At 41.1% G+C, this 27,500-nt stretch overlaps 2 protein-coding genes across 2 annotated transcripts in view; one reads left to right on the top strand and one right to left on the bottom strand.

The window, feature by feature from the left end:
• LOC138019350 (transcription initiation factor TFIID subunit 4-like) overlaps positions 1-9,500 on the bottom strand; it is a 20,366-nt gene extending 10,866 nt beyond the window's left edge. The window contains exons 1-3 of the mRNA XM_068866112.1: positions 8,289-9,500; positions 6,002-6,091; positions 4,532-4,995 (exon numbers count right to left, since the gene is read on the bottom strand). Of these exons, the coding sequence (XP_068722213.1) occupies positions 4,532-4,995; positions 6,002-6,091; positions 8,289-9,440 (1,706 nt within the window). The 5' untranslated portion in view covers positions 9,441-9,500. The remainder of the gene's footprint in view (positions 1-4,531; positions 4,996-6,001; positions 6,092-8,288) is intronic.
• A 7,464-nt stretch (positions 9,501-16,964) lies between these two features.
• LOC138019579 (RING finger and SPRY domain-containing protein 1-like) overlaps positions 16,965-27,500 on the top strand; it is a 23,591-nt gene continuing 13,055 nt past the window's right edge. Inside the window, exons 1-8 of the mRNA XM_068866434.1 lie at positions 16,965-17,271; positions 19,003-19,055; positions 20,335-20,447; positions 20,787-20,943; positions 22,317-22,375; positions 24,143-24,209; positions 25,984-26,118; positions 26,537-26,547. Coding sequence (XP_068722535.1) covers positions 17,114-17,271; positions 19,003-19,055; positions 20,335-20,447; positions 20,787-20,943; positions 22,317-22,375; positions 24,143-24,209; positions 25,984-26,118; positions 26,537-26,547 — 753 coding nt within the window. The 5' untranslated portion in view covers positions 16,965-17,113. The remainder of the gene's footprint in view (positions 17,272-19,002; positions 19,056-20,334; positions 20,448-20,786; positions 20,944-22,316; positions 22,376-24,142; positions 24,210-25,983; positions 26,119-26,536; positions 26,548-27,500) is intronic.

Raw genomic sequence — 27,500 nt, 5'->3', positions numbered from 1 at the left:
GGCATTGAACCGCTGGGTTTTAAAGATTAGAAGAATAAGATGTCTACTGAGCAGCCTCAGTTTCTCTCCTGGTGTCGAGTGTTAGAACTGGAACTTTGTGTGTTGCAGTTTGTCCGCTCTCTAAGAGAAGCGAACTTCAAGCACTTCATTGAATCACTTGGCCAAATTGCACCATGGATGTTTTCCTTGGATCACATCAGTTACGCCCGGTGGTTGTCTGTCCATGTCAGAGACATGTGCATCCTATCATCTAAACATCCAAAGGTATTCCAACAGTTCAGTGAGGGAGCCTTTGTGATGCACAAATTATTTTCATCCATAGCACTGGATCATGCGCATGAGCAAGCTAACGCCTTCGTTAAAGATGATGAGATGGTGGGGCCGTCGGCCTAACTGAAAGCCCTGGCGCTTTATTGCGATAGATGCTTGCAGGACCTGAGCTTGCAAGGATGACACAAGAGTGTGAAGAATCCATTCCTTCTGTCACAAAGGAAGATACACGCCACCACGAGCAAGTACCAGGAGTACAGGTTTTGTTTAAGAAGGAAGTTGCATCCCTGGTGTCTTCATTTGAGGAAGTGGGAAATCCGTTTGAAGAAGACAGCAAAGATCTGTTTGTGCTAGACTCAAAAGTTATTGTTGAAAATGCCGTCATCCAAACAGTCAAGAACATGAAAACCATTGGTCAGAAACAGTACAGTACATTATTGTTGAAGAATGATTTGAGAAAAGGACCAAGGAGTTTACTTCAGTTACAACCAAGAATAAGCTTACATTGTTTAAAAGCCCTTTAGAACAAAAATCAGACCAGAAGAAAGTACAAGTTGCAGCTTTAAAGGATGATTGTGCTCTATTCTCCAGACTATACATTTCTTGTCAAAGTCGTGAAGGAAACCTCCAAGAATTCTTTAAACGTGAGAATCATCAGTGGCCCCCATCTCTGGCGCAGGCTAGTAGATTGAGAGAAGGCCAGAAGTCAGATCTCGTGAAGTGCATGGAAAAGGCTTGTGTGTCGACTGCAGAATCCCCAGAAGTGGACGTTGCAATACTTGATGGAGCTGTTGTGGTGCAAATGGCATTGCCCGGGGCAGCAAGAATGCTTCAAGAATATGCAGACAATGTTTTCATGCCGTACGTCATGAAACAGCTTCAACCAGTCAAAAGAGTTGACATTATCTGGGATGTTAATCGACAGGATAGTCTAAAGGCAGCTACCAGAGAGAGGAGGGGCTCTGGTACATGTAAAAGGGTAACATCATCTTCCCAGATTCCGAAGAACTGGAAGTTTCTTACGTGTGAATGAGAACAAGACAGAGCTCTTCCACTTCCTGGTAAAGCAAGTGAAATCTTTTCATGTAAGAGGTAAAGAACTGTGCACTACATAAGAGGAACACGTTTTAAGCTCACCAAGAAGAGATGACATGGAAGTCTGTACCCACAAAGAAGCTGATACACACGTCATACTGTACGTGTACGTTGCTTCGCAGTGTGGATATCGGCAGGTCATGATCAGAACCATTGATACAGATGTTTTGTTTCTTTCTGTTTCCAAGATGCAAGATATTGATGTTGATGAGCTTTGGATTGCCAAAGGCACCGGTAAACATTTCAGGTACCTGGCAATACATGACATTGCTGCTCAGCTTGGACCACAGAAGGCCAAGGCTCTTTCCAATGCTGCATGCCCTAACAGGTTGCAACACCATTTCCATTTTTTCTGGCAAAGGCAAACGAACAGCTTGGGATACCTGGAGTGTCTTCCCTGCAGTAAGTGATGTGTTAGCTCACTTATCTCCAGTTCCAGAGAGTGTCCTTGATGATTGAGAGATTTGTTGTTCTTCTCTACAGCAGAACCAGCACAGCATTAACAGTGAATGAAGCTAGACAAGAGCACTTCTCAAAGAAATCAAGGGCTATCAAAAACATTCTGTCAACTCAAGCTTCCCATTTGCAGCACATGAAGTGTACTGCTTATCAGGCCGAACATGTGCGGGGAAGTGCTTTGATTGCTAAACCACAGATTCCAAGTCGACAAGAATGGGGTTGGAGAAGAGAAGAAAGTGAATGGAAGCTGGTGTGGACAGTTCTACCACAAGGGCAAGAATCCTGTTATGAGCTGATTCACTGCGGGTGCAAGAAAGGATGCACTGGTCAATGCAAGCCCAAAATGCACAGCCCTGTGCAACTGTGGAGGCCATTACCAAGATGATTAATTGCTTCCAGCAAATATAGTGTAAAAGTGTAAACTCTCTTTCTCATAGTCACGTGATAGACCATGTGACACACATTATTGAAAATGGAAGATGTTTTTTATTCCTTTGATGATTATCAAGGACAGTTTGCAGTGAAAAGCAAAATTTCTACCTGCAAAAACACTGCTGGAGTCATGTGAATTAGTATATAGCGTAAAAATGTAAACTCTCTTTCTCGCAGTGGCGTGATAGACCATGTGATATACAGGTAAATTATTGAAAATGTTATGCAATAAAGATGCTTTTATTACTCTGATAATTACCAGTGACTGTTAATTGTGAAAACTAAAATTTTTACTGAAAAAAAATTCAGGGTTTTCCCTCAATAGTTTCCTTTTGGAGTCCCTAAGACTCCTTTAACCAAAGGTTGAGGGTTCCAGAGGGAACAGGGGGTCCTAAGGTTAGCAATGTGATTTTGAATCCCGCCATTTTTTTCCAATTCACATTCTGTCCCAGAATGCCTCACAATGAAACACTAGTTCCCAAGCCTCTGCAAGGACTTTCAATCTGGTTCCCCAATCGGAACATCAAAAAAGCAAGCTAGAGAACCATTCAAAGTAAGTATGGCTCTTTTTAGTTTTAAAAATTTAAAGGGGTCAGACAAAAGAAGAACATTGAAAAGTCTTTATTATTCTCAGAAAAAGAATTTTTGCATATCTCGTCAGTTCTAAACTAATTATTAGTAAACTATAGCTCTAGAACATGTGCGTCCGAGAGGACTGGTTCTCATTGGTGGTTTCTGTCCCTTTTTTTGTTTTTCAGCTAAACAACAAGTCTCTGACGTGTATTTGCGCGTAAGGGAAAACCCCGCAATTGTTTTATTTCAGCCTCATTTTCAAGCTGGCTAGAATCACGTGAATTTCCCCACGCCTATTTATCCTCTTAAAAAGGCGATTCGTCGCTGGCCCTATATCAGAAAATGATCAGTACCTACTATTGTATCATCCTGCCAAGTTTCATGCTTTTGTCAAAAAGCCAACGATTTTTGGCTTAACATCTAGGCTATTTGGCAAGCCACTTGTGTCCAGAAATGCCCGTAATTAGATTTGCACCCAACTTTGACATCCAGCACAGAATTATCCCTTTAAGTCTACGCATTTGCAATCTATTTCCAACAATAATGTAAGGGTAAAGGTTAGCGTCATTTTTGGGTCAGGGTAAACACAGCTGTTTATCCTTACTTGAGGCTTAGCAATGCTAATTGTCCGTGTCAGAGGCATCAGTGATGTTGATGTTGCGGAGAAGAGCAGCGGAACACTTTGAGATGCTTAATATTGAAATCTGCATGCATCTAATTTCATGCATTTCTGGACATATCTGTGGTGAGTCAATTGGTTTTACTGGGTCTTATTATTTTGTTTCCACCTTTAATGGAGGTCTACTGCAAGGTGTCATCAGGTTATTGCACTCAGTTTTGAAATAATAAGGAAAGTACCGGTAGATAAATTCAACAGATACAGGTATCATAAAACAGCATTTACAGCTCATCCATATGATTAGTTCTGTTTGTTGCATCTAGATTTTGTCATTTCCACTAGATGCTTGTCTATTTTACCCAATTGCAGTGACAGCTGAATTGCTACAACTGTAGGTAGGCCAGCAAATAGGTATACACAGTTACACAATAACAATAAGCAAACATGCCCTACTTTAGAAAGAAACACAAATAAAGCTAAAGCCCTAAATGCCTCTACATTGAAAGCCTTGAATGTCATAGAATTGGGTGACAGACATAACTTAGCCCTTGGCCACAGAGAAGTTAACAGAACAAGGAGGTTAACACCACAAAACATTAGCTATGTGCCACCCATTTTGGTAAATTCCTTGGTAATCTCTGCCCAACAAAAATTTTCTTACTACTTCACAAAGTATGAAATTTTCTTACTTCTTCACAAAGTTTTGAAATAAAATGGTCGTAACACCTTGACCTTAAATGATATTTCTCTTAAAATTTGCATTCTCGTTAAGTGCAACGCAAGCTTTTAATTTCTGGGATTTAATAAAGCCCTAGCTTCAAGTTTACCATTTATTGGTCACATGACCAGTTTTTAGCAAATGGCCTTTTCTCTCTCTACATGTTTCAATCCAAAAGACTGGAGTTTAACAAAGTTATTGTGACAATGTGCAAGAGGACTGTTCTTTTTTGTGTAAAAAGTAGCTACTGGAGTGTTTGCTGCTCAAACTCCTTACTGAAGGCATGCGCATTTGTTTGCACAAGTAGCATGCACTTAATCTCCTCTGGGTTCTTCTGCAAACGTCAACAATCTCTGGTGCCTCACCTGCTAATTCCAGTGAAACCCTTAGGCTTAAGTTTATCAGCAGCTACTGCTGATGCAGCGGTTGTTGCTGATTGACTTTTCACAGGAGCCACAACCATTTTAGTTCCCACAGTTCCAGGCGCAGCACGCACCATGACCACATTCTGCGCACCAGTGACATTCCCAGAGGCAGACACTGTTCCCGCCGATGTTCTCAAAAGCACTCTTTGGGCATTAAGCTGTTGCTGTTGCCTTAGAATTTGCTGTTGTTGTGCTGGGGTGAGAATGACTTGTTTCAACATTTGTTGGCCTTGCTGAGAAACAATATGGAGTTTTTGGACCTGTGCATTGGGCTTTTGTCCTGGCTGAGAGAGACCATGGACTGGTGTCCCTGGCTTTTGTTGGATGGACTGCTGTGGCAGTATTTTCTGAGGTGTGTTTGACTGCGTTAATCTTGACTGTGCACGTAGCAATGGTAATGTTTTCTGTATTTGACAAAAAAAAGGAATAAAAACCTTGCAAACAATGGGATAACAGAGGCAATGTGGTCGGGAGGTTACGCCACCAGACCCCAGGCCCCAGTTGTTCAAACGATGTATAGTGCTATCCGCCGGATAAATCACTATCCACTGGATAACTCAATTGGTTTTGCTAGTGTTTATCTGCTGGATAGTGATTTATCCACTGGATATCACTATCCGTCATTTGAACAACTGGGGCCAGGTTCCAGTCAGGTACTGGCTGGAGTCCCCATACTGACTTCTTGGCTGCACTTCTAAATAGCTACCTGGTATATAGGTAGGGAGGCACGGTGGCCTCATGGTTAGTGCGCTCGACTCCGGATCGAGTGGTCCGGGTTCGGGGCCTGGCAGGGGACATTGTGTTGTGTTCTTGGGCAAGACACTTTACTCTCACGGTGCCTCTCTCCACCCAGGTGTATAAATGGGTACCGGCGTAATGCTGGGGGTAACCCTGCGATGGACTAGCATCCCATCCAGGGGGGAGTACAAATACTCCTAGTTGCTTCATGCTACAGAAACCGGAGATAAGCGCCGGCCTGATGAGCCTTCTGGCTCGTAAGCGGAGACTTTATCTTTACCTATATCTGCTTCCAGAGAGATGGGATTCATGAAGAATTTTTGAGTCAATTTCAACAAATTGAAATTGACTAAAAACCTCTTCAAGGAAGTGGATGAAGTACACCTACATTGTATACACACACACAAAACCACAGATTAAATGGCAAGGGTATTTCCTATAAAAATGTCTGGAATAATTTCAGTACACTGATTGGAGGAAAATGTGAAAGCCAGGTTTTCTGTAGCAAATAACCAGAGTTTTCAAGCATGCGAACAACATACACGTGGACTCTCAGAGGCCTTAAGTAGATGACATGACTTGCCCAATTCATTACAATTTCATGGCATCAGCATTTCTTGTATCAAGGTAAACAACAAAACCAGTCAGCACTTAAATTTTGTTATAATCTACCTTTAAAAAGCCCACAAGATTTGGTTGAGGCGGTGAATTGAGTGTCGCTTGCAAACTTGTTGCAAACTGTTCTTCAGTAAGTTTTCCTTCCTGAAACAAAAGGTACATGTTTTCTGCTTAAGAAACAGCAAGTACAAAAACCTTATTCATCTGAAGACGACATACAGTCAAGAAGCATGCAAAACAGAATTTCACTGTAATTCATGAGTCTGCTTTGAAGGCATCTTTTTGCATTCTGCAATCCGCAGAACCAAGCTAAATCAGTTTTCAAACAAATCTAATACACACAAGAGCACAATCAATAATGCCGTCGTTGTTATTACCAGAAGACCACCTTTTCAGTAAAACTGTTGCAAACCACTTTACTTTGGAGTAATGCCATTTCTTAATGCTGGGAGTAAAGAGACTTGCACAATAAGGATCACATTCATAATAAGTCTGAACAAGCCTCTGTACTTCAGATATGTCCCAAAATTCATGTTAAGATTTCTAGATCATGGCAGTTGTGCACCAGTGTTAATTATCTCTTTCACCCCTAGACCGGCCATACTTAGTATTTTACTCTGTCTAATGCCAGACAATTTTACTTGTCAATGGGGAACCCCCAGGAGTCAATGACTTAATAACTCTCTCACTGAAAAACTGTCCCATCAATCTCTCACTGAAAAACTAACCCTTTCACCCGTAAACTGGCCTAAACCAGCCACACTTAGTATTTTACTCTAACGCCAGATGGTTTTACTTGTCAGTGGGGAACCTCCTAGGCGTCAATGGGTTAAGCAGTAACCCATGACCTCTGTGATCCCGACGCAGCGCTCAGCCAATTGGTCTATCAACCTAACTGGGAGTTGGTCAGTTTGCGAGTTTGAGACAAGCCCACAGGTAATAGGGAGTTTCCAATGGTAAACGATTACAACACTGTCGGTCCTTTCAGTAGGAAAAACACTTTGATATCTGACCAATACCATTGCCAGGCAATCTTTAAGGGTGTCTGTAAGATCTCAACTTTTGCCAGGGCAACGGTACAGCACTGATCAAAGATGCAATAAAATTCAGTTTTCCCAAAATATCTTGAAAACTAGTGGCCTAATTTTTTTTTAAAACCACATTGAATTCTTTATCGAGTAGAACTTGAGTTACTTTGTTGGAAGATGTAAAACTAAATTCCAATAGCTGAATTTGTTTAAAAACTGTCTTTAAGAACGCCAAGAAACTAAACTAATATTACTTTTAAGCAAAAAACCAGGTCACCAAGCTAAGTTGAATATTGCATGCGTAACTTATGCGCACATGTTCAACCAAAAACCCTTTCAAGCCTCCATAATTTTCTTTGTGTCCAAACATTTATCAAATAAAAGTATGAAATGCAGTGCCCCATTAAGTCCAAGTGTAACCTACAGTGTACTTTTAAAACAAGATTATGGGTTGGCCTAGGATGGATTTCCCGTATTTGTTTATGTTCACTTTAAGAGAAAGAGGGCTCTTTGTGATTTTTATAATCTGTACATCAGAAAAGCAAAAGTTTAAGAGAAGAAAATAGGGACACTTCGTGCCACTTCTCAAAAATTGGCGAGCATCCCTTTATTTTTCTGCATTTCTGGACACGCATGCTGAGACTAGAAGCTTTTTTTGTTTTAAAAACATCGTTGGAAGATGTAAGGATAATTCTTATGACATCACTCATCACTCCACAAGCAGTTTTACCAAGACAACTTTCACACTAAAAGTAATTACATCACCAATGCTTCCGTTGTGAGTCAAAACAACCCTTTACCACACCCTCACACCCATCAATCCAGATAAGTTCAAGAGGCAGGGCACCCATGGATACCACACCACCTCTCTATTATATTTTTCTTTGATTCTCTTGTTTGGTTACTTGAAACAATAAAAAAAGGTGGCATGGAATGGGCCTTCTCCACACACCGGCCATATTGGCCATAGACAATAGATTTCGTACCCCAAGCATGAGTTGTTTGGGAACGAGTTTCAGTGGGGCGAAACAAAAGTCTTCAATCCCTCTGGACTCAACACGGCCGGTGTGTGATTAAGGCCCATTGAAATTTTAAAAGGGGTTGCTTGGATACAGGCTCTTCTTTTCCATCACAAATCTTTCATGACTTCCGACTCTTGCAGGGCTTGCAGCTTTGCTGCTTGCATGACACACATACTGTCGCAAAAACACAGAAGTGCATGCACAATGACTGCCCACTGCACTAACTTCCCATCAATCCACATAGATAACAATGATATATTACTGTGTAGCTTCCAGGCAACACAGACTCACCATGACACCTTGCACCAGTTCTTTCACAGTCTTACCAACATCAGGTGACTTTTGATCTGATGCAAGCCTTATCAAGTTGCTAAAGAAATTTTTTAGTTTAAGTGCTTGTTCCTTAACATGTTCAAATTGGGTCACATTCACCTGTGGCTGGGAATGTGCAACCGTCGGCGGTGTATTAGACTGCTGAGGTTGTTTGGCTTGACCTGCAGCCATGCTGACATTGTTAACACCTTGCGGTGGAGGTGCTGCTGCAGTAACGGGTGGAGTAACACGCATAGCTACAGTTGAAGTGTTCGAATTTTTAGTCACGGTGCCCACAGTCGACGTGATCTCGGTTTTTGGGGTTGCAACAGCAACTTGGTTCAAAGGAAGTCTGTAGGTGATAGTTCCCTGAGGTATTGTACTTATTTGAGGCCGAATTGGGGTCAGTGTAGTCCTAATTGGAACATTTGGCGAAACGCTAACACTCGCTGGAACAGGTCGAATCGACGTTTGTAAGATATTCACTTTCTTGTCCTGTTGGATTGACGAGCTGGTCGCCGCTTGTTGCAGAACAACTTGTGGAGAAACGGGGCGAACGGGCATGTTTGCGACTCGAGGTTGGATTTGTTGAATAATTCGTGGCGCTGCAATGTTTTGAGGATTTCCTGATACATTCACATTTCCCGTAACAACACGTGGAGCTAGCGCGATTTGCTGAGGACCGATCAAATTTATGCCCCGGTTAACCATGTCCGCGTTGATCATAGTTGTAACGAAGCGAGGGGCTCCCGCAAAACCAGAGTTTGGGGCAAGTACAGCCATAGTTGCTGGACGCGGAGCTAAAGGAACTGCTGTGGTTACCGTTGGACGAGGTGCAATGTTTATAACAGTAGTAATCGCAGAGTTTCCACCAGTACTGAGGACCGGAGATGAAGGAATTCCCGTACGAACTCCAGTCGCGGTTTGATTATGAATTGGGCTCGTTTGGTTTGGCGTCTTGCTTAGTTTAGGGCTCGCCTTGGAAGCTGCTACTGAAGGTTTGACTTCATTATGATGAGATCTGGGGATCGCTGTCGATGCCAGCTGGCTCTCCAGCGATCCCACCATAGCACTGACCTCCATCTCATCTACTTCTTTCTCGAATAGGTCTTCTAGAAAGGAAGACGCCATTTGGCTACCATTCTTTTGATGCACTGGTTTAAAAAGTAAAACAGTATTATGGGATGGGACAACGCCTACGCATATCAGCCTGTGAGAAACCGCCAATCAAACATAAACTAACTACGGGCCCTTGAGAACTTGCGCATGGTATTTCAACCTTTAGAGCTGACCAAATAAAGCTCGCGGCTCATCCACAGCGCGTCTTCCAAACAATCTCGACCCCAGAGCTCTTCTCTTGACGCGACCCGAGGCTCTGGTGACGAGAATGGTCTCCCAAACCGAAAATGCACTGGACACTAATCAACTCCAAAAGATTAACGCCGGCTTCATTTTAGCTTTTAGTGGAAAATGCGTTTGTGCATATACGGAATTGAATCCTACTGTAAATGAAATAAGCCGAAGAGAAATGCCTGGCCTCTTTAAACAGGAGATCGACTGGTTCGCGAAAGGATTTCACCAGCCCAAAACAATGCTTGAAATTATCTCGGCATCCACTATCAATACATTTCAGACCATCATTATATTTGGGATAAACCAGGAGATGACATGTTACCAACATGCGGTAAGTGCATTTTTGGGACATTTTCACCATGTATGTTTAAGGCGTTGTTACATTGTGAATTGTCTCGCAATGTTTTGGCGACACTGTGGCGGGACAAGTTGCACGAAACATTATTTTTACGGTAACCTTTTATACCCTGCAACGGCCAAAATCGTTGCGAGACAAGATGCAAGAGCCGTTGCCGAAAGTAGAATTTAGTGTGGCCCAGTGGTTACGGCGCTTGCCTTGAGATCCGGAGGTCCCGGCCACTTGGGATTCTTAACAGTTGTTGTTGTTGTTGTTGTTCTGTTCTGTCGTTTCGTCGTGTTTCATTGGCCCTGAAAAACCCCTATGCAGAGTTGTCAAGTAAGTTCTACTTTTCGTGCAACTTGTCTCGCAACGATTTTGGCCGTTGCAGGGTATGTTTAATACACTAGCTGTGAAATGTTTCGTGCAACTAGTCCCGCCACAATGGCGCCAAAACGTTGCGAGACAAGTTGCACAAAACGTTTGACAGTATAACAGTGCCTTTACAGTATAAGGAAAGGAAAGAAAAGGAACTTTATTCAAGTGTCTAAGTCTAGCGCTGGAGCACTAATTGGGAACACTGTAAATTGAAATTAACAAATCAACTCAAATTTTGATTTTTGAGGAGAGAGGAAAACTGGAGTAACCCGAGAAAATCCTCTCGGTGCAGAGTAGAGAACCAACAAACTCAAGCCACGTATGACGTGGAGTCTGAGAACCGAACCCAGGCCACATTGGTTGAAGGCGAGTGCTGTCACCACTGTGCCATCCCTGCGCATCAATGAAATAAGTAATTTTTAGCAAATTCCAATCAGACAAACAAAGGTCATGAATTAGTATATGTATGTCTGAATGACATTCATTGCTTGGAGTCCTTCTGATAAAAAAATACCGTCCATTTGGATAAACAAATGATACATAATCAGCATTCATTTTTGAGGCATGGGAACTGGCCTTTGAAAGTTTAATATTTTCTTAAGTTATGGGAGACTATCTTCAGTCTCACTACATGTCCCCCAAAAGAGATGGAGTGGGGAAGATATATTTTGACCTTGTCCTATTATATTTCAAAGGCAAAGTTACACTCAGTAGATAATAGCGCAAGAAAAAACAATTAAAAAGGCCTTCGGTTTCATGTATTAGTACTGAACGAAACAAAAATCGAACTATGTTCCTTTGATCTTGACTCCCCAGCAATGAACTTTATCTCTGAAAGCAGATTCTCGTGCAATTTCTTTTGCTTCTCAGATTTCAAGCTGTGTTGGGCTTGACAGGAAACACGGCTTATAGGGGCTTTGTCACGCAAAATAATGTAATTTCATGACACCCAAAATGGCCAAAAAGTAGAATGAAACATTGCAATAACCACGTAAAACTGTTGAACAACATAAAAGAAATACAACAAAAGGAAATATAAGCACGGATGGACACAAATGAACAAGATTGAAAGGGATTGCATTTGGGTAATCTTGCAGAAAAAAGTCGGCCTGACGTTTTTCAAGTTTATGGTAAATCGCCTGGATAAAGATCGTTTTTGCTCAGAATCATCTTGTCTGTGATGTAACGATAATTTTATTAGTAAAGGAATTCCACGTTACCATTTTCAAGTTTTAAACTCGTGATTAACTTAAGATACCCCCTAAACACCCTAAAATAACGTGACATAGCCACTTTAAAACACTAAGATAGCAGCCTGAAATAACCTAAACAGCCAATCATAAAAATCCATGGCTTTATATTAGGGAGGGCTTACCATCGGAAGAACATCTAAGTCTAAGTTTTCAGGGACTATTTTAGAGGTGCTTAAGGTAATTGCGGCGAAGACACGCCTGTCATGATGTCCTTTTCTCTTTAATACTTAGGTTTGACTCCTGATGAGCTCTCATGCCTTGCTGCATCTGGAACTCTTGGTTGGCTGTCAACTGACCATGTTACGTGGGTGTTAAGTCAATTAAACGCCATGCAGCAAGATACGATGCTACTGCTTCCGAACACGATAGTCAACATCACAAACAAAATGGCCAGGAAGAGGAAAATTTTCAATTTCGGGACAGTGAAACGTCTTGCTTTGCCCCTAAATGTTGGTAAGGAAAAGGCCAGACTTTCATCGGTGGCATCAACAATTCAGGCAATCATTGGGTCCTTGTTGCATGTTGTTGAGCTCCGACCATTCAAACGAATCCTTTATTGCGACACGCTGGCCTGGAAACCCCCATCAATATTATTGATGCGGTCAACCGTTACATCAGCCACATTCCTCGTATTGAAAGGTGTGATGATACGCATCTCTTCTTTGATCAGCACTCCATGGCTACATCGCAGTTAGGCCATATGTGTGACTGGAGATGCCGCAACTATCCGATACAAACGTGCTCTGATACATGTGGAGTCATTGTTCTGAAAAACGCATCGCTAGCGGCTTTAGACCGATCGCTATATCAGTTCTTGATTGGTCCCTACGAGAATGGTCAAGTCTATCCACAACGCCCAAGCCAACATGCGTACTTCCTCGGGAGAATCTTAATGTCTTGGTTTGCCGAAAGTCGTGTTGAAATCAATTATGCGCTTCTGCAACATGATTGGCGTGATAGCATTCCCACAAAGTCTGAACACTCCTTTTGTCTTCGTCGAGACACGTAGAGTAACACAAAGAAAAATCTCAAGCTATATCTAAACTACAACGCGTCGTCGTCCAGTGGATCAACTCAGAGAGCAACAAAGGAACAAGCGCCATCTCAAGACTACTTCTCTCCTTCTCCTGCTGAAGCCTCTGTAACTAAATACCCACATTTCCAATGGTTCCTCTTCTCTTCAAGTGCCAACTATCCATTGTCTTCGGAAGAAAAGTTATCGCCACCACCAAAGACGTCTTCCTCGGCTAACTGTCTGCGTGCGGTTCCCTTGTCATACAAAAAGAGGTCCTTCGCTGGAACACCGTCATCTTCCCGGAAAGCTAAAAAGGTCACACTTTCTCAGCTGACCACGCATCGAGTGCAGAAAAACCTCTGCCGTTTACACGCCCAGATCCAACTAGTCCCACTCAGAGCAATGATACACAAGCCAACCCTTCTCAGAAAACTGACACCACTGGTCAGCCATCTCCTTAGTACTGGGTCTCCAGCTCCAGCTTCAACGCAACCACCAACGTCTCCAGCGAAAATTGCAATTGATTCCTCTCCTTCTGATTCAACTGGTTCGGTCTGTCCTCCTCGATGTAAAGTTCTGAGCAGATTTCAGTGCGAACATTGCAGAATGAAGTTAAGCAGCAGAAAATGCTTGTACAAACATAAACAAAGGAAACACAAGACGACCGATGAAGTTGAGAAAGCTGAAGGGAGTAAGCATGTCATTTGTCCCGAGTGCAAAGAAACAGAAACAAGGTAAGATGAATCGGCTCAACGCATCTCTTCATGGGTAGTAATATTTAACAAATCATGAATAAAACGATTAACTAGAATCATCGCCTACAGACGACTTAAAAAGACTTAAGGTGCGATCAAAATGACTGTCCAAATCGGTTGGCATAAGGAAGAAATGAAAAAGAGGTCAAGTAAGCGCCTCTTTTTATAAATTTGCTAATGACAATAACAGCCTTCGAGGTCGACAATATGTGTTTCCTTCGTAAATCAACCTGAATAGCTTTCCCGCGTTCGCACCATCAACCAACGTTTAGTAATTTTTTAAGTTCTTTTCTCTTTTCTTTTCTCCAACACAGACGAAATGCTTGCAACGATAGACAACGTCATAGACCATCCAAGTTATAAATGCGATTAAATTTTCTATGCCGCATTCTACCACTTTTAACCCGAAACTGTTATGTAGCTGGCACGTCGACCGCAGTTGGCGACGAAAACTTAATGAGCACTTGAAATGCAAGGAACTGATGGCTGCGGTATATCCTGCCCTGAAGTCTTTACAGAATGATTTATCGGAAACGAGCTTCAGGCGTTGCTTGCAACATTTCATGGCTTGGATAAAGAGTAAATCACAGCCATTGGCCAAGTACTTTGAGAACGAATATGCAGGAAGAACAAGAGAACGGGCAGCTTGTTTTCGGGTACGATCACGTACAAACACCAACACGTTTGTCGAACGCTTCCATAGAACATTGAAGGAAGTGTAGTGTCATGTCCTTTATGCAAGGTTGCGCCATGGGAATTGTATTATGCATGACCATGCGTCAGTGTGAACTTTTATGATGTGAAATGTATTTAAGCAGTTGTGAATAATCATTAAAGGTTGTAGTTAGTTTTGATGTTATTACCGGCGCATCGAAAATGCTTGTCTTGCCTTTCCAATTCGTGCCTAAATGTCCTCGTTAGCGCCTCCCTTCTTCCTTACAATGCTCCCAAGGTACGTGAACTCATCCACTTCCTCAATCCGTCCCCCTGCAACCGACACACCATCGTCACCGTCGTTTAGTACCAATACACATCAACTTTGTCCTGGTGGCACTGATCTTCAGGCCTACCTTCACACCTTGTACCTCCAAGGCCCGTGTCTTATCCCTCGTATCCTGTATTCTGTGCGACAGTAGGGCCAGATCATCGGCAAAGACAAGGTCTTCTAAGGATGTCGTAAAGGTCCACTGAATACCTCTCTTGCTATCAAAGGCTGTCCTCGTCACCCAATCCAGGGCGACCAGAAACAACACGGGAGATAGCAGGCAGTCTTGTCTTACCTCAGTCCTTATTTTCAATGGTTGGGTTCTCTGTGCATTGTGTACCACCTGTGCGGAAAAACCTTCATAAAGAGCTCTCATGAAGGTGACCACCTTGTCAGGCATCCCGTAGTGCCGCAACAACCTCCACAAAACCTCTCTGCTGATACTATCGAAGGCCTTTTTGAAATCTATAAAGTTGATACACAAGGATCCGCAGTGTTTCTATTTGATCCGTAAAGCTTCGGCCAGCTCGGAAGCCCGTCTGTTCCTCTCTCAATTTTTTATCCAGCGCCATCTTGATTCGCGCCAGGATCACTCTGCCATGTTCAGCAACATGATGCCACAGATCACCTTTCTTGAGCAGCTTGATTAGCAGACCCTTCTTCCACTCCTCTGGTATCCTCTCCTCACTCCATATCCTGTTGCAGAGGTCCAAAAGAACCTTTTCTGACGTGTCCCCTCCCGCCTTAATTGCCTCTGATGGTATATTGTCACAACCTGCAGCCTTTCCGTTTTTTAACTTTTTTATTGCATTTTTGATTTCAGTACCTGTGATGCGACCTGTCCTGATGTTAAGCTCTCTAATAAGTAACCCTACTTTAATATGGGCAATACAAAACTGTAGTCCAAATTAAATGAGAAGCACTGGAACTGAACAGACTACTTATCATTCACATTGGCCAAATGCTTTATGACATTTTGGTAACTTAATATTGACATGTTGACGAGCAAAGCAAGGAAAGATGGAGTTAAGTAAACTTGTAGGTATAATAATTATTAGTGAAGGGAGTAGTTTCTAAAGAAACTGTGGTGCTGAGAAACCGGTCTGTAATTCTTTGGATCAGATTTCGGGCCTTTTTTATAAATCGCGGAAACGTTAGCTTTTTTCCAGTCAGCAGGTAAGAGGCCACAGTCGTAGGGCTGTTGGAAAAGTGCAGTTAAAAGAGGAGTTAGTTCTACGTCAGCTTCTTTAAGAACTCTAGCCGGGAGAAGATCTGGGCCTGCGGCTTTGCTAGTGTCGATATTCTGCAGTAATTTCATGACGCCTAACTCAGGCACAATTAGGTCCGGGATGTCAGGATAAGGCAACGGACCAAGTGACAGCGTAGAACATAATGCATCAATCAATTCCAGCGGTGCCCTTCCCCCCCCCCCCCCCCCCCTTCCTGGGCAACCACGGGGCATTTGCTGAAGTTGTCAGTCCCGGGGGTGGGGCATTCGCAATTTTATCGCGGCCCGGGGGCTGGGCATTAGCCTACCCCGGGGCGACCCCCGGGCATTTGACACACGTGTTTTCGAATTAACATGGAAGAGTTTATCGGAAAAGACGAGGCCTTCGTTAAAGACTGGCTTGTCCGTCACGGACTCGAAAAACTTGTGGATGTTTTTAAAGGTATGTTTTCTCAATTTTAGGTATTTCTTCATTTATACTTGTAAGCATATGAATATATAAAAGCGACAAGGTGAACTAATATCACAAAACAATCACTGACGTGAAGACTGCGTAAACACGACTACTTCGCATTTGGCATTCAAAACTAGCCTAGCAATTTTTAAATTCATGAAAGCGGAGTTATATGAAACACTGTTGCGAATTCAAATGATGCGGTCTTCAAGACAGATCTTGCGAGCGTAAAATGCGATAAAAGATCATTTAAGATGTCTTGACTCTTGACAGACAAAGTAGCCTGCGAATACAGGCGCCTATTGGAAGGCGACGATCCCGGGGGCGGGGCATTTGCCCTCTTTCTTCGTCCCCATCCCGGGGCATTTACACAGCTTATGTTTCCCCACCCCGGGGAATTTGCCTATTTAAAAAAAAAAGTGCCAATGCCCGGGGGTTAGCCCGGGGGGGGGGGGGGGGAAGGGGGGTAGGGATGGGCACTGCTGGAATTGACTGATGCATAAGTCCTCAAGAGTAAAGACACTTTCATCCTGTTGACGCATGCAGGACCTCAGCTTTGGCACGATCGAAGGCGCAAACTCGGTTATTCCAAAACAGAGTTGGAATACCAGTCAATTCAGCACGGAGGAGTTTAAGATTTGACCACGCCCTCTTGCCCTGACACCTCCGCCAATGGAATTGCCAGGGTCTGCTGTTTGGAGACCACCTATTATCTCGTTTACATATTTCCCGTGTGTATCACGACTGCGTTTGAGAGAAGCGTTACGGAGCTGTTTAAGGGATTTTTTGTGTTACTAGATTGATCAGCAGGCGTTACAAGTATACAAGTACTAGGTACCAACTCCTTCTCCTTTTAGAGTATTTTGATTAGTGTCCAGTCCATTTTCGGTTTAGGAGACTCGCTGTCCCTTGTGGCAAGTCAAGGAAGGTTACGTCTTTACGATTTCACTTATGTTTTCGAAATGATGTGATCGTCATTCTCCATAAGGATCGTTAGCCATTCAGTCTGTGCGATAATATTGAACCAAGCTGTATTGTTGTCATATATGGGAGTTTCTTGTTGTAAAGCACACGAACCATTGCATGAAGATAGCTACGATGCGGAGAACGGAACTAGGACAGTGGCTAATGTGATTGCCAACCCCAATCACACCGATCGACTTGTGTTGGAAGCTCTTCGCGCCGTACGGAAACTTGCGGGAAAGTAAGACAAAGATTTGTATGTTGTGGATTCTGTTGTGCTGTAATAAGAAGCTCTGTGCATTTACTGAATAAGCTAAGCAAGGACAGCAAATCTTTATAGAAATATCGATTACAGTTAAGCTTAATCTTTAAGCTTAATATTAACCTTTACCAAGCAACGGAAAGTGAAAGGTTGATGATATATTTGAGGATTAATTGTAAGTCCCAAGTTAATTTCTTTGTGTTATTAGTTTCCTTTGCTGAAATACAGAATAACACACCCCTGCTAGCTCGACAGTACTCACGTTATTTTTCATCACTGTAGTACTAATACTGTAACACATCTGTCACCTTCAAATCTGAGGACCTGGGCCAGGTTGTTCGAAAGCCGATTAACTTAATCCAGGATTAGCGTAAACTTTTGTTTCATGTTTTCAACTTTTTGGTGAAAGTTTCTTTTGCCTAGTTTTGTTTTTTGAAGATTGACTTCTTCTAATGTAAAGTTTTGCCGAATATCAGTGTTGAACAACATTTTGAAGTAGAGAAATAAAGTCCTTGGTTAATTTTTAATCTGGGATTAACATTAATTGGCTTTTGAGCAACCCCGCCTGTTCTTTTTGTATTGTTTTGACCTGATATCCTCAGTTGTATTTCAAGCATAGATTAGCTGTGAAGGTGAAGATGTAAATATTTTGACTGCATAGAGTGCGGAATGAAATTTTCTTAGTTGTTATTGGCTTGAGTTGCTTTGTAAGAAATATCAGTTCAGTCAAGGTGGCTGGAACCAGTTTCACTACTTTTTAGAGACCTTCTTAGAAAGGTTATAACTACTATATATACTGTATCAGGTAACAGCAATGTTATGGGACCATTAATTAACCCTTTCACTCCCAAGAGTGCCACTTATAGATTTTACTCTGTCTACTGCCAGCCGATTTTACTGGTCAATGGGGAACCCCACGGGGGTGAAACGGTTAACAACAGCTAGATTCACTCAAAAACTATGTCCCCATTAATTAACCCCCACGGGGGTGAAAGGGTAAAAAAAACACCAAAGTTGCTTAACAAAATGCATCCACTATTGTGATGTATAGGTTACCATGGCAACATGAAAGCTTTCTAAAAACATCCTATATCTCGTCCTTACCTGCTCGTATCTCAAGAATGAACTCAGTGCCCCCATTTTTATTGCAGAATAGTAATTAGCAATCAGAGAAAGGGGTTACAGAGAGGGAGGGCTGGGACTAATTTCCCCTCCCCCCCCCCCCAAAAAAAAAACCTCTTTTTTTCTTACAGTGCTGTTTTCGGGTTGACCAAAGACTTGGTAATTTACACTACTGGTACATATACAAAGCCTTCTCCCCCCCTCTAGATCTCTAGCCCCACTTTCAAAATTAATATACCTCACGGCCCCTGTGCTCAAGATAGAACTATCGGCAAAGTTTTAAAGAAATCATGGGAGCCAATTCACAGCTACCTTAAATGTTCGAAAAATTTAAGGTAGAGCTCTCTGATTTTTCTCAAATTATTCATTTCATAACCTTTCTAATGGTGTATGGTTTTTAGGGTTTCCTTGAAAATGGCTTGCGTACAATTTTTTTTTCTGGCGGACACATCCAATGGTTTGAAGTTCCTGTGAATTTATTGACTCTGCAATACTGCTCATGCCAGCTGTGCTGTTTTCTTTGCCTTATATTGTCAGGTAGAGCCAGGCATCTTTAAATTACCTTCATTTTTGAATTCTTACTTGCAGTAATGTAGAACCTCCAGAGAGCATGATGATTTTACACTCTCTAGCAGAAGAAGGTGAGAAGTAATAATGTACAGTTGTGTGAATAAAGAGCCTCGTGGAGGCAGTGTTGTGGAGTGGGTAAGGCACTGACTTAACACTTCCCCTCCAAAGAGTGAGACTCGTCAATTTTACTCTGTCTGAATCCAGACAATTTTATGGTCACTGGGGGCCAACTGAGGGGTGAAAGGGCTAATAATGTACAAACACTCTACTTACTAATTATGCAATCGCATAACTAATAGATGGAACTAGAAAAGCGAACCAAATGCCCGGAGGAGCCAAGAATGGATGTAAGTGAGCCCACATGGTTCTTAAAAAGAAGGTTTTATTGCAGATTTCGCTAATTGGAAATCCATGTCAGGAAGGATTTCAATTAGTGAGATCTGCGACATAATCTGTTTCAAACTTTGTGTTCAATTGGATCTCCCAATCAAGCGCACCCTAATTACAGACGCTTTAAACTCCTAAGTTAACCAAGAAAATTAATCCTAAATTGACAGTTCAATAATAACTTTCGGTGCACTTACATCTATTGCGAGTTTTCTTAAATGCCCTTGAATGCTGCATACATAAATCGGAGCAACCTGTGAGTGGTGAAAACTCTTATCAGTAGGTAGTAAGAAACTAATAAAAACCAAGCAACAAAAGCCCGGTTTACACTACAGAAATTTTTTGGCACGGCTCAGGTGAAATTAGTGTGGGTTCCAAAAAAAAAGGTTCGGCTCGGATAAAATTTGCAGTGTAAACAACCTGTCAGTACCAAATTTCATCCTTGCGGAACCAAAATTCTTACCCGTGCTGGGACCTTTGGCGAGGTAGTCCAAGTACGGGTAAAAATGGTACGGGTGCTGAAAAAATAGGCACGGTTCGGATAGAACAGGTAGTGTAAACACTTTAAAGGGCCAAATTTGAGCCTTAATTCATATAGGCTAGTGTTTTTTTTTGTGCATATTTCAAGATGGCTGCTCATTCTCCACCAAAATCATGCGAACGTTCTTGATTATAATTGAACTGCGCATGTCTACAAGAGAACTTACCCGGGCCCAAAAATTTTTGCATGGTATCTTTGATACGGTAAAAATGGTGTAGTGTAAACAAAGGTTGCCGATCTCTTTACTCTTTACTGGTAAAAGATGTGTTAGCTGAAAAAATCTTACTTTTGTACCAAACCAATTTACTGTGTGAGGCAAGAGCCATTGCTTGTCTTCCCTGCCAAAGAAAAGAAAGAGTCTTCCTGCTTTCACCAAACATGATCTTATGTAATTCTGGATTTTTGTTCTTTTTGGTTTCCAGAGGAGGGATGGCTAGATGTTGTTAAGTCCTGCATCTTTGCAATCCCTCTTGAAGATTCACTTGGAGCAGCTTTTGTTTGTCTAATTCTTGACGAGTGCCCTCTTCCTACTAAGGTAAGAATAATGTTTATTACTGGTATTCACTGGCCATCTGGTTGGTATTTAAAAAACTAAACAATAACCACGACCGTGAGTTCAGTATTACTGTATTAGGGAAAAAAAGAAATATTTTTAACAGCCTCTATGGCCACTTTAACCAGTTCACCCTTAGGAGAGAGACTTTTATTTAGTACCGGTAATTGATTTTGCTCTGTGCAACGCCAGAAGATTTTACTCAATATAACACAGAGGAAACAGCTTTTTCCAAAACAGACCAACCAAGACCAGTGAATGTCTTTTTTTTTTGTTCTGTGAAAATATAATTTGAACTTGTAACTTATTTACTTCCCTTAGGATGCAATACAAACTCTTTTGTCAAGACTGAATTTATCAAAAAACCTCAAGAAACTTGTTTTCTGCACTGCTCAAGGGACAAGAGAAAGTGCTCTTACGTCGTCAATTTGCAGAAATCTGGCTGTGGTGTTGGCTTGCTTAGCTGACAAGTTAGCTGGTTAGTAAAATGTACACTGGTAACAAGGGCGAAAAATTATCAACAGATAGCATGAGATTTAATAATATTGTGGAATAGGAATGTGGAAGAGACCAACAGGATGGAAAACAGGGAACTTAAACGGGACGGTAGGAAGGTTGCATCAAGAGAAAGAGAAATAGGGACACTAATATAAGAGAAAGTAACTAGGAATGAGCATGGGAGGGTCCTAAGGAACATGGGAACAAAGGGATGGGAATCTGTTGGGATAAAACGAAAGTGAGGAGGGTTAAACAAGATGAGAAAGAAAAGTGTGTTAAATAAGGGAGTCAGAGTAGATTGTTGAAACAGGAGCAATGATGTACAGGGAGAGATGAACTACGAGCTTTTAATGAAGATGCACTAGCTGGTGCTGGTGATTACCAAAGTGGTTGTGCTTCTCTTTAGTCCTTTCAATTCTGGAGTTTTTAAATCCCCATTTATTTCTCACAAGTTTTCTGGGAAATATCTGGAATCATGAATATGTAGTTTTGGTTTGCTGGCTGGGCTGACTGGGGGATGCTCGGGAAAAAATCCCTGAAAAAGTTGAACCTGTGGCCTTCAATTTGCAATGCTCTACAACTTAGCTGCTTTGGACTCTGAACCTGCAGTTCAGTGGCATAGAAGCCACACGTCTCATTTACATCAGTGATAGAGCATCATCCCAACTAGTGACCAGAATCCAGTCGTTCGAAAGCCGATTAATACTGATCCTAGATAAATACGGACCCAGGTTTGAATTTTTCCTGTCAAAAGAACCTTCACATTGTTATTTTATGCTGAAGGAAGGGAGAAGTCTCAGTCAAAGTGAATAACTACTTGTGATAATCTGGTGGAAACGTTTTGGAATAGAAAATAAACTGCAAAGTTTCCAGTAATCCTAGATTACCTTTATCATCAGGCTTTGAGCAACTGGACCCAGAAGGTCATTATCTTGGACTCTTTTTAGGAGCACTCAGGATTTCTTCCTCATTATCCCCAAGTCAACAGCCCAAAATTAATACTCTTTGTTGTTACCGCCCTGTGGGTTAACACTCACCATCTTAGGTAGGTAAAGGTACACCTTATTTAACGTTGGAAGTTCCTTTACTCTCTAGAGAGTATTCTCCCAGGAAGCTGATGGTGCGCTCATTTTACCCCCCTCTTTCCATCAGTGCTCCGTTTTAAGGGTATTTAAAGCTACTTAGGCTACACTGAAAGGAAAAAAGTCGAAACAAGGATGTGGGATCCGGGGATCGAACTCGGGACCTCTTGCACCAAGGCCGCACACTATCCAACTGTGCCACCCTTGCTCCTTACAATGCCTTGCTCTTCTACAATGAGTACGGAATTATGCTTGTTTATTGTTTCTACAGGGCCAATGAGTATGGTATTGTTAACACAAGGCACCCTGGAGTTCCTCATGCAAAGACTGGTAAAAGCTTGTTATAAATGTCAATAATATCATGTTCAATTTATTCAAGATTATTCATTGCTTTCATGGATAATGAATGATTATTGCGCATGCTTGTAGGAATTTGCAGGAATCCACGCACTTAAAGGGATTTTTACGAAGTCCTCCATGCAGGGGTTGCAGGAATCCGCTACAATAATAAGCCAATTAAACAATGTAGACGTTATTTTTTGTTAAAATAAATGACCATTCACAGGTTGCTTTTTCCAGTTTATTAGGGAGTTTAAGCAAATCACTACGGATGGTGCTACTACAGCTGCCATGACTGAAAAAGTCTGGGGAGAGTACGTCTCGGTGGCCTGCTAAATTTTAAGTTTAGCAAAGCAAAATACAAGGAAACATGGCCTAAGGAGTTTAAAATCTCTTTTATTTAGTTTCTTACAGTCAAATGGCTTTGCTGAAAGGACGATGGCCGTTGTTCCCCTTGCTAGGACGAACAGATTATTTCTGAGCAAAAGCAAACGCTATACACCTTGTACAATAACAACAATTTGATGGATGAAATATACAATTTCAGAGACAAATATCTCAAAGAATATCGAGTGAAAAAGACACGTATATCTATTCTCAAAGCAGCAAAATAGCATCGTATAGTATCCAAATGTAAAACATCTTCACTAAATCCTCAAAGCAAACTTAACCGAAGAAAAACAACCTTGTGCTGAACACGAATATTTCACTTGACTCACTTCGCCATTCCAACATCTTTGCCAAAACTTATTGTAAGTTTAAATACGGATTTGCAAGCTTATGAGAGGCAATCTTGACACAATCCTTGACTTAAATTGAATTTAAAGGATATAGTATCCAATAGAATTCTTAAAATGCCGAGATGTCCGTTGAAACGGGCCAGAGAAGCGAAATAAACCCGACGTAGTAGCCACTACGGCAAAACATCGCGACTCACGTAGTCAGATTTCACACTACGGCTGGATGCAACCGACGTACATGCACAGTGTCTCATTTTGGGAGAAATTTACTTCCGGCAGCCGTATCAGCGCCAGCCGTAGCGATTTGCTTAAGTCCCTATTAGCTATTTGAAGCTACTATTAAGCCTGGTTCTCACTATTGATGACAACAGAAGAACAAGTTCCTGATACTTAATCTGAAATATTCAGGCCAACAAATTGGCCTGGTTTCAACTGAGTGGCTTCATAGCTTAGTTGGTAAGGGCACTGCATCAGCATCACAGGGGTCGTGGGTTCAGATCATGTGAAAGTTACCTGAATTCATTCTTCAGGTGTCTATAAAAAGACAACTGCCTAAATTGTCTAGTTAGTGAGATCATTTTCTCCATTTCACCCCTAAACTGCACTTCACAAACATTTGTCAATCCCTTTCCACCATTGTTCGGAAAACTGCTTTGGTAACCACGTTTTTATCCTTTCAGGAAAAATATGGCATCATTGCAGGAATCTGTAGGAATTTTTAGGAGTCTTGTAGAAATGTACTACCACATATGGTGAATGGAAACATTTAATAATTTTGTTACACTTTTCGCAGCACGTCGGATAATATTTATTTGGCTTACATGTATTTTCCTGACAATAACATACTTCATCCTCCTGAGAAAGTGACTTTTAAATACTATACTTTAGCCAGAGAATGTTTTTTTAAATTTTAACTATAGATATAAATTAATACATGTACATCTTGCTGAACAGCCCTTAGCCATCATTAATTAAATGTGTACTCCTAACTGGAAGTTTTCCACTTAATGAATTTCAGTCAATTGGGGAATGTCCTGGTGTAGTTCTCAACTCAATATTAGCGCTTGAGAAATTTGCACAAACAAGTAAGCAAAACATTTTTTTTTTACGTTGATCACTAAAGAAGTAACGATATTTTAAATTGTAAATTAAGACTAAGGTGAAAAGACTCGGTGAAACAAAGTAATATTGATGCCTCCACAGGGTTTCATATATCAAGCATATAAGAGTGATGATTTCTTTTAGTATAACAGTAAATATGTGTAACGTTTTATCCCTAGAGAGGAGGTTTGATCTTTACCTGGTTTGATATACAGTACAACATAATTATAGATGTTACTGAACTAGCATGTGGTCCGCACCGGGAAAAATAATATTGGTCGCGTTTATTCAGGCTCGGTCCATAAACTTGCAAAAAAGGAACAAGACCAATTATATTTTCCCAGTACAGACTGAACAACAACATATTGGCAGTACTCGGTGGCCTTGTCAGTGTTTTTTTTATCTTCTTCCCATTTCTTTTTTGGCACTTGCTTCTTTGCCTGCTTTTGTTAACAGTTCTGGAAAGTAAAATTTGTAGTGAAACTCCAACATGACTAAAAAAAAATTCTCACATTTTTTTATGTCAGAGAAAATGGAAACTGAAATAGGCCATTTTACAGTTGTTTGCCCAGTGACCAAGCCTATGAATGGCTGTGAGGCTGCCGGTGACCTTGCATTGATACAGACCTTACTGCTTTTATCATGTAAATGGTGTTGTTGTAACGCTAATTAGTCCATATTAACATTACAAAAGCATGAAGATTTGTATCAAAACAGGGTCACTGGCAGCCTCGCTTCCATTGCTAGGCCTGGTAACTTAGCCACAACTGTAAAATAGTCTATTGGGTTCAACAGTTTGGCAACCTACATGTATATACACTGTTGATCAGTCCATCTTAGCGGTCTGTATAGCAAAATTCACACCGCTCAGAGAACCTACCAGCATTCTCCTTTTCATCTCGGACCAGTTTACCTAAGAATAAGAAAATTTATAAGTTCTGGTTACCTGTGGCAAGAATCAATTTTTTGATCCAATCTTGCAGCTTCAAATGCATTGTGTTTTTTTACCAAGTATTGGGCATTCTTATTCACCGAATTGGAGGTGAATGGTACCATGAAGACCATCGATCCATGGAATGGGCCTGAATTATCAAGTACACTAACTTACGGTGTACAAAACAACCGCAACAATGGAAAAACATGTTTTCAAATTTATCTCTGTTTTGGTAATCACAGAAAACCTTCCACAAAGAAACCTATGGTGAAGTCTCCTCCTTTTCTGATAAATTATGTGTAGTATAATCTTCATTCTCAAGTCTTCTCTGACAGCTTTTCCACAATTATAGAGCCTTCCAGATGCGCTCAGTTCTTCTGTTACCTCTTAAAAATTTGAACTATTTACAAGCGAAAGTGGGCAGGGCAGAGACACGTAAATTCCAGCCCATTCCACAGATCGGTTGTTTTCATAGTTACTGTAGTGGGTATTTACCAAGCCACCAAGCCGCAAGGTAAAGGTCCACCACTCGCATGGTTCTAAAGACACTAATGTATTCACCAAGCAAAAACAAGAAAAGAAACCAAAAACTCTCTTCTGAAGGTTATAATTATAATAATTATTATTGCGGGTCTCCAAGTAAGCCAATGGGAATGCTCCAAAAGAGCACAATTTTAATTCACTTGTCTAGCATAATTATATAATACTAGTAGTATGTTATCCTAGAAACAGATAAAGCATTGAGTCTTGCACAACAGGAAAAAACTATAAACTAGTCTGAGGTTGTGTGAGAATAAGGTCCCCTGTGTTGATACTTGCTAAAGGTGAAAACAAGCTAACAATTCGAGATGCTGGAATAGCGGACTTGGTTTCAAAAATAGAGAGAGAATGGCTTGGAAACAAGGACCCTCTGAAACACCAGGCTGGATTTTGCTCTCAGTGGGTTTTAGACAATACATGTAAGTATATATTTACTCTCTTAGTCTGTTATTATTATAAACTATATCAGGAAACAACTGCATCAAGCTGAGTGGAAAATAACGTGACCGCAAAGTTCAGGGTCCTCCACTTTGCTTCTACATGTGTTTTGTTGGAACGTGCTAACAAAAAAATCAGAAAAAAAAACATGTTAGAAAACCTGCTCTACCGTGCAAAACACACAATTGAAACAAGGTTCTCCTTCGGCTCATAGTTAACTATGAATGCTTACTTCCCTGGCCTGTAGAATGATAGCTTTCTAATTAATATTATTTAACTGGTAAGAACTTTTTAAATGGGGCACAGCACAACATTTTCACCAGAACCATCTATGTTAGCCACTGAAAAGGACTTCTTTTCTTCTTTCCACATGATTGTCTCCTCAACACATGTTTTCAGTTCCATGTAAGGTGAGCTTATACTCTATTATACAAGTACATCCTGGTAACCCATCCATGTGCCCCCATTAAAAGGGATAGGAAGGAGCTACCCTTCACATTTTCAAAATCAGTGGACAGAGAGAGGGAAAGGGAGGGTGCTAGGATGCTAATGCCAACACTTGATAACAGCTGCTCAACACACTTCAAACTGTGCTACAGTGTAATTATAAATGAATGCAAGGAACATTAAATTCAAGAGAACATGGGATATTGTGTATACACGCATATGCATATCTGATCAATGCTGATTGCTGATCACAATAAATAGATGACTAGAGGTGCCTTCTTCTTAACTCTGTTAAATTACATTTTCCCCTTTCCCTCCTAAAGACCCATATCACTCAATGTCCAAACAAAAGATTTTGCCTGTTGAACCTCTCATTCAGTGTGAGGCTGGACAGGCAAAGACAATGCAAAGACAAAGCCTTTATTCCCCACAGACTCCAAAATGGCCGCCGAGTGATAAACGTGAATTTGAAGTAAGGGTTACACTTGCAGTTTTTACTCTGTTTAACAGCAGACAATATTATTTAACAATAATTCTATTCACCAAAGGCGAGGTGAATATCGGTGAATAAAAACCGAGATCAAGTCGAGGTTTTTAATAAGTGATTATTTGAAAAATATGAAGTTAGTTTAAATCAATTCATTTTTTTGTCTGTTACCTCGACAAAGGGCTTGAGGGCATTTTGAAAAAAACCGCTTAGGTGATTATTGCAAAATAATCACCTCAAGTGCCACCAATCAGGGCAGAGAATTTTCAATAATCATCTATGTAATTATACTAAAAATAATTATTTTTCTTGTCAGTGGGGACCTTTTCCGGGTAAAAGGTTTAATAAACTTTTATTTTTGCAGTTAGTAAAAGTTTCTCATTTATTTTAGAGTAACTTAAAATATGATGTCCTTTCACTAAATTTGTG

This window comes from Montipora capricornis, chromosome 10 (assembly GCF_036669925.1).
Source record: "Montipora capricornis isolate CH-2021 chromosome 10, ASM3666992v2, whole genome shotgun sequence".
Taxonomy (NCBI): Eukaryota; Metazoa; Cnidaria; class Anthozoa; order Scleractinia; family Acroporidae; genus Montipora; species Montipora capricornis.
The sequence above is the reverse complement of the archived record's forward strand: the minus strand, read 5'-3'. Positions and strand labels throughout refer to the sequence as shown.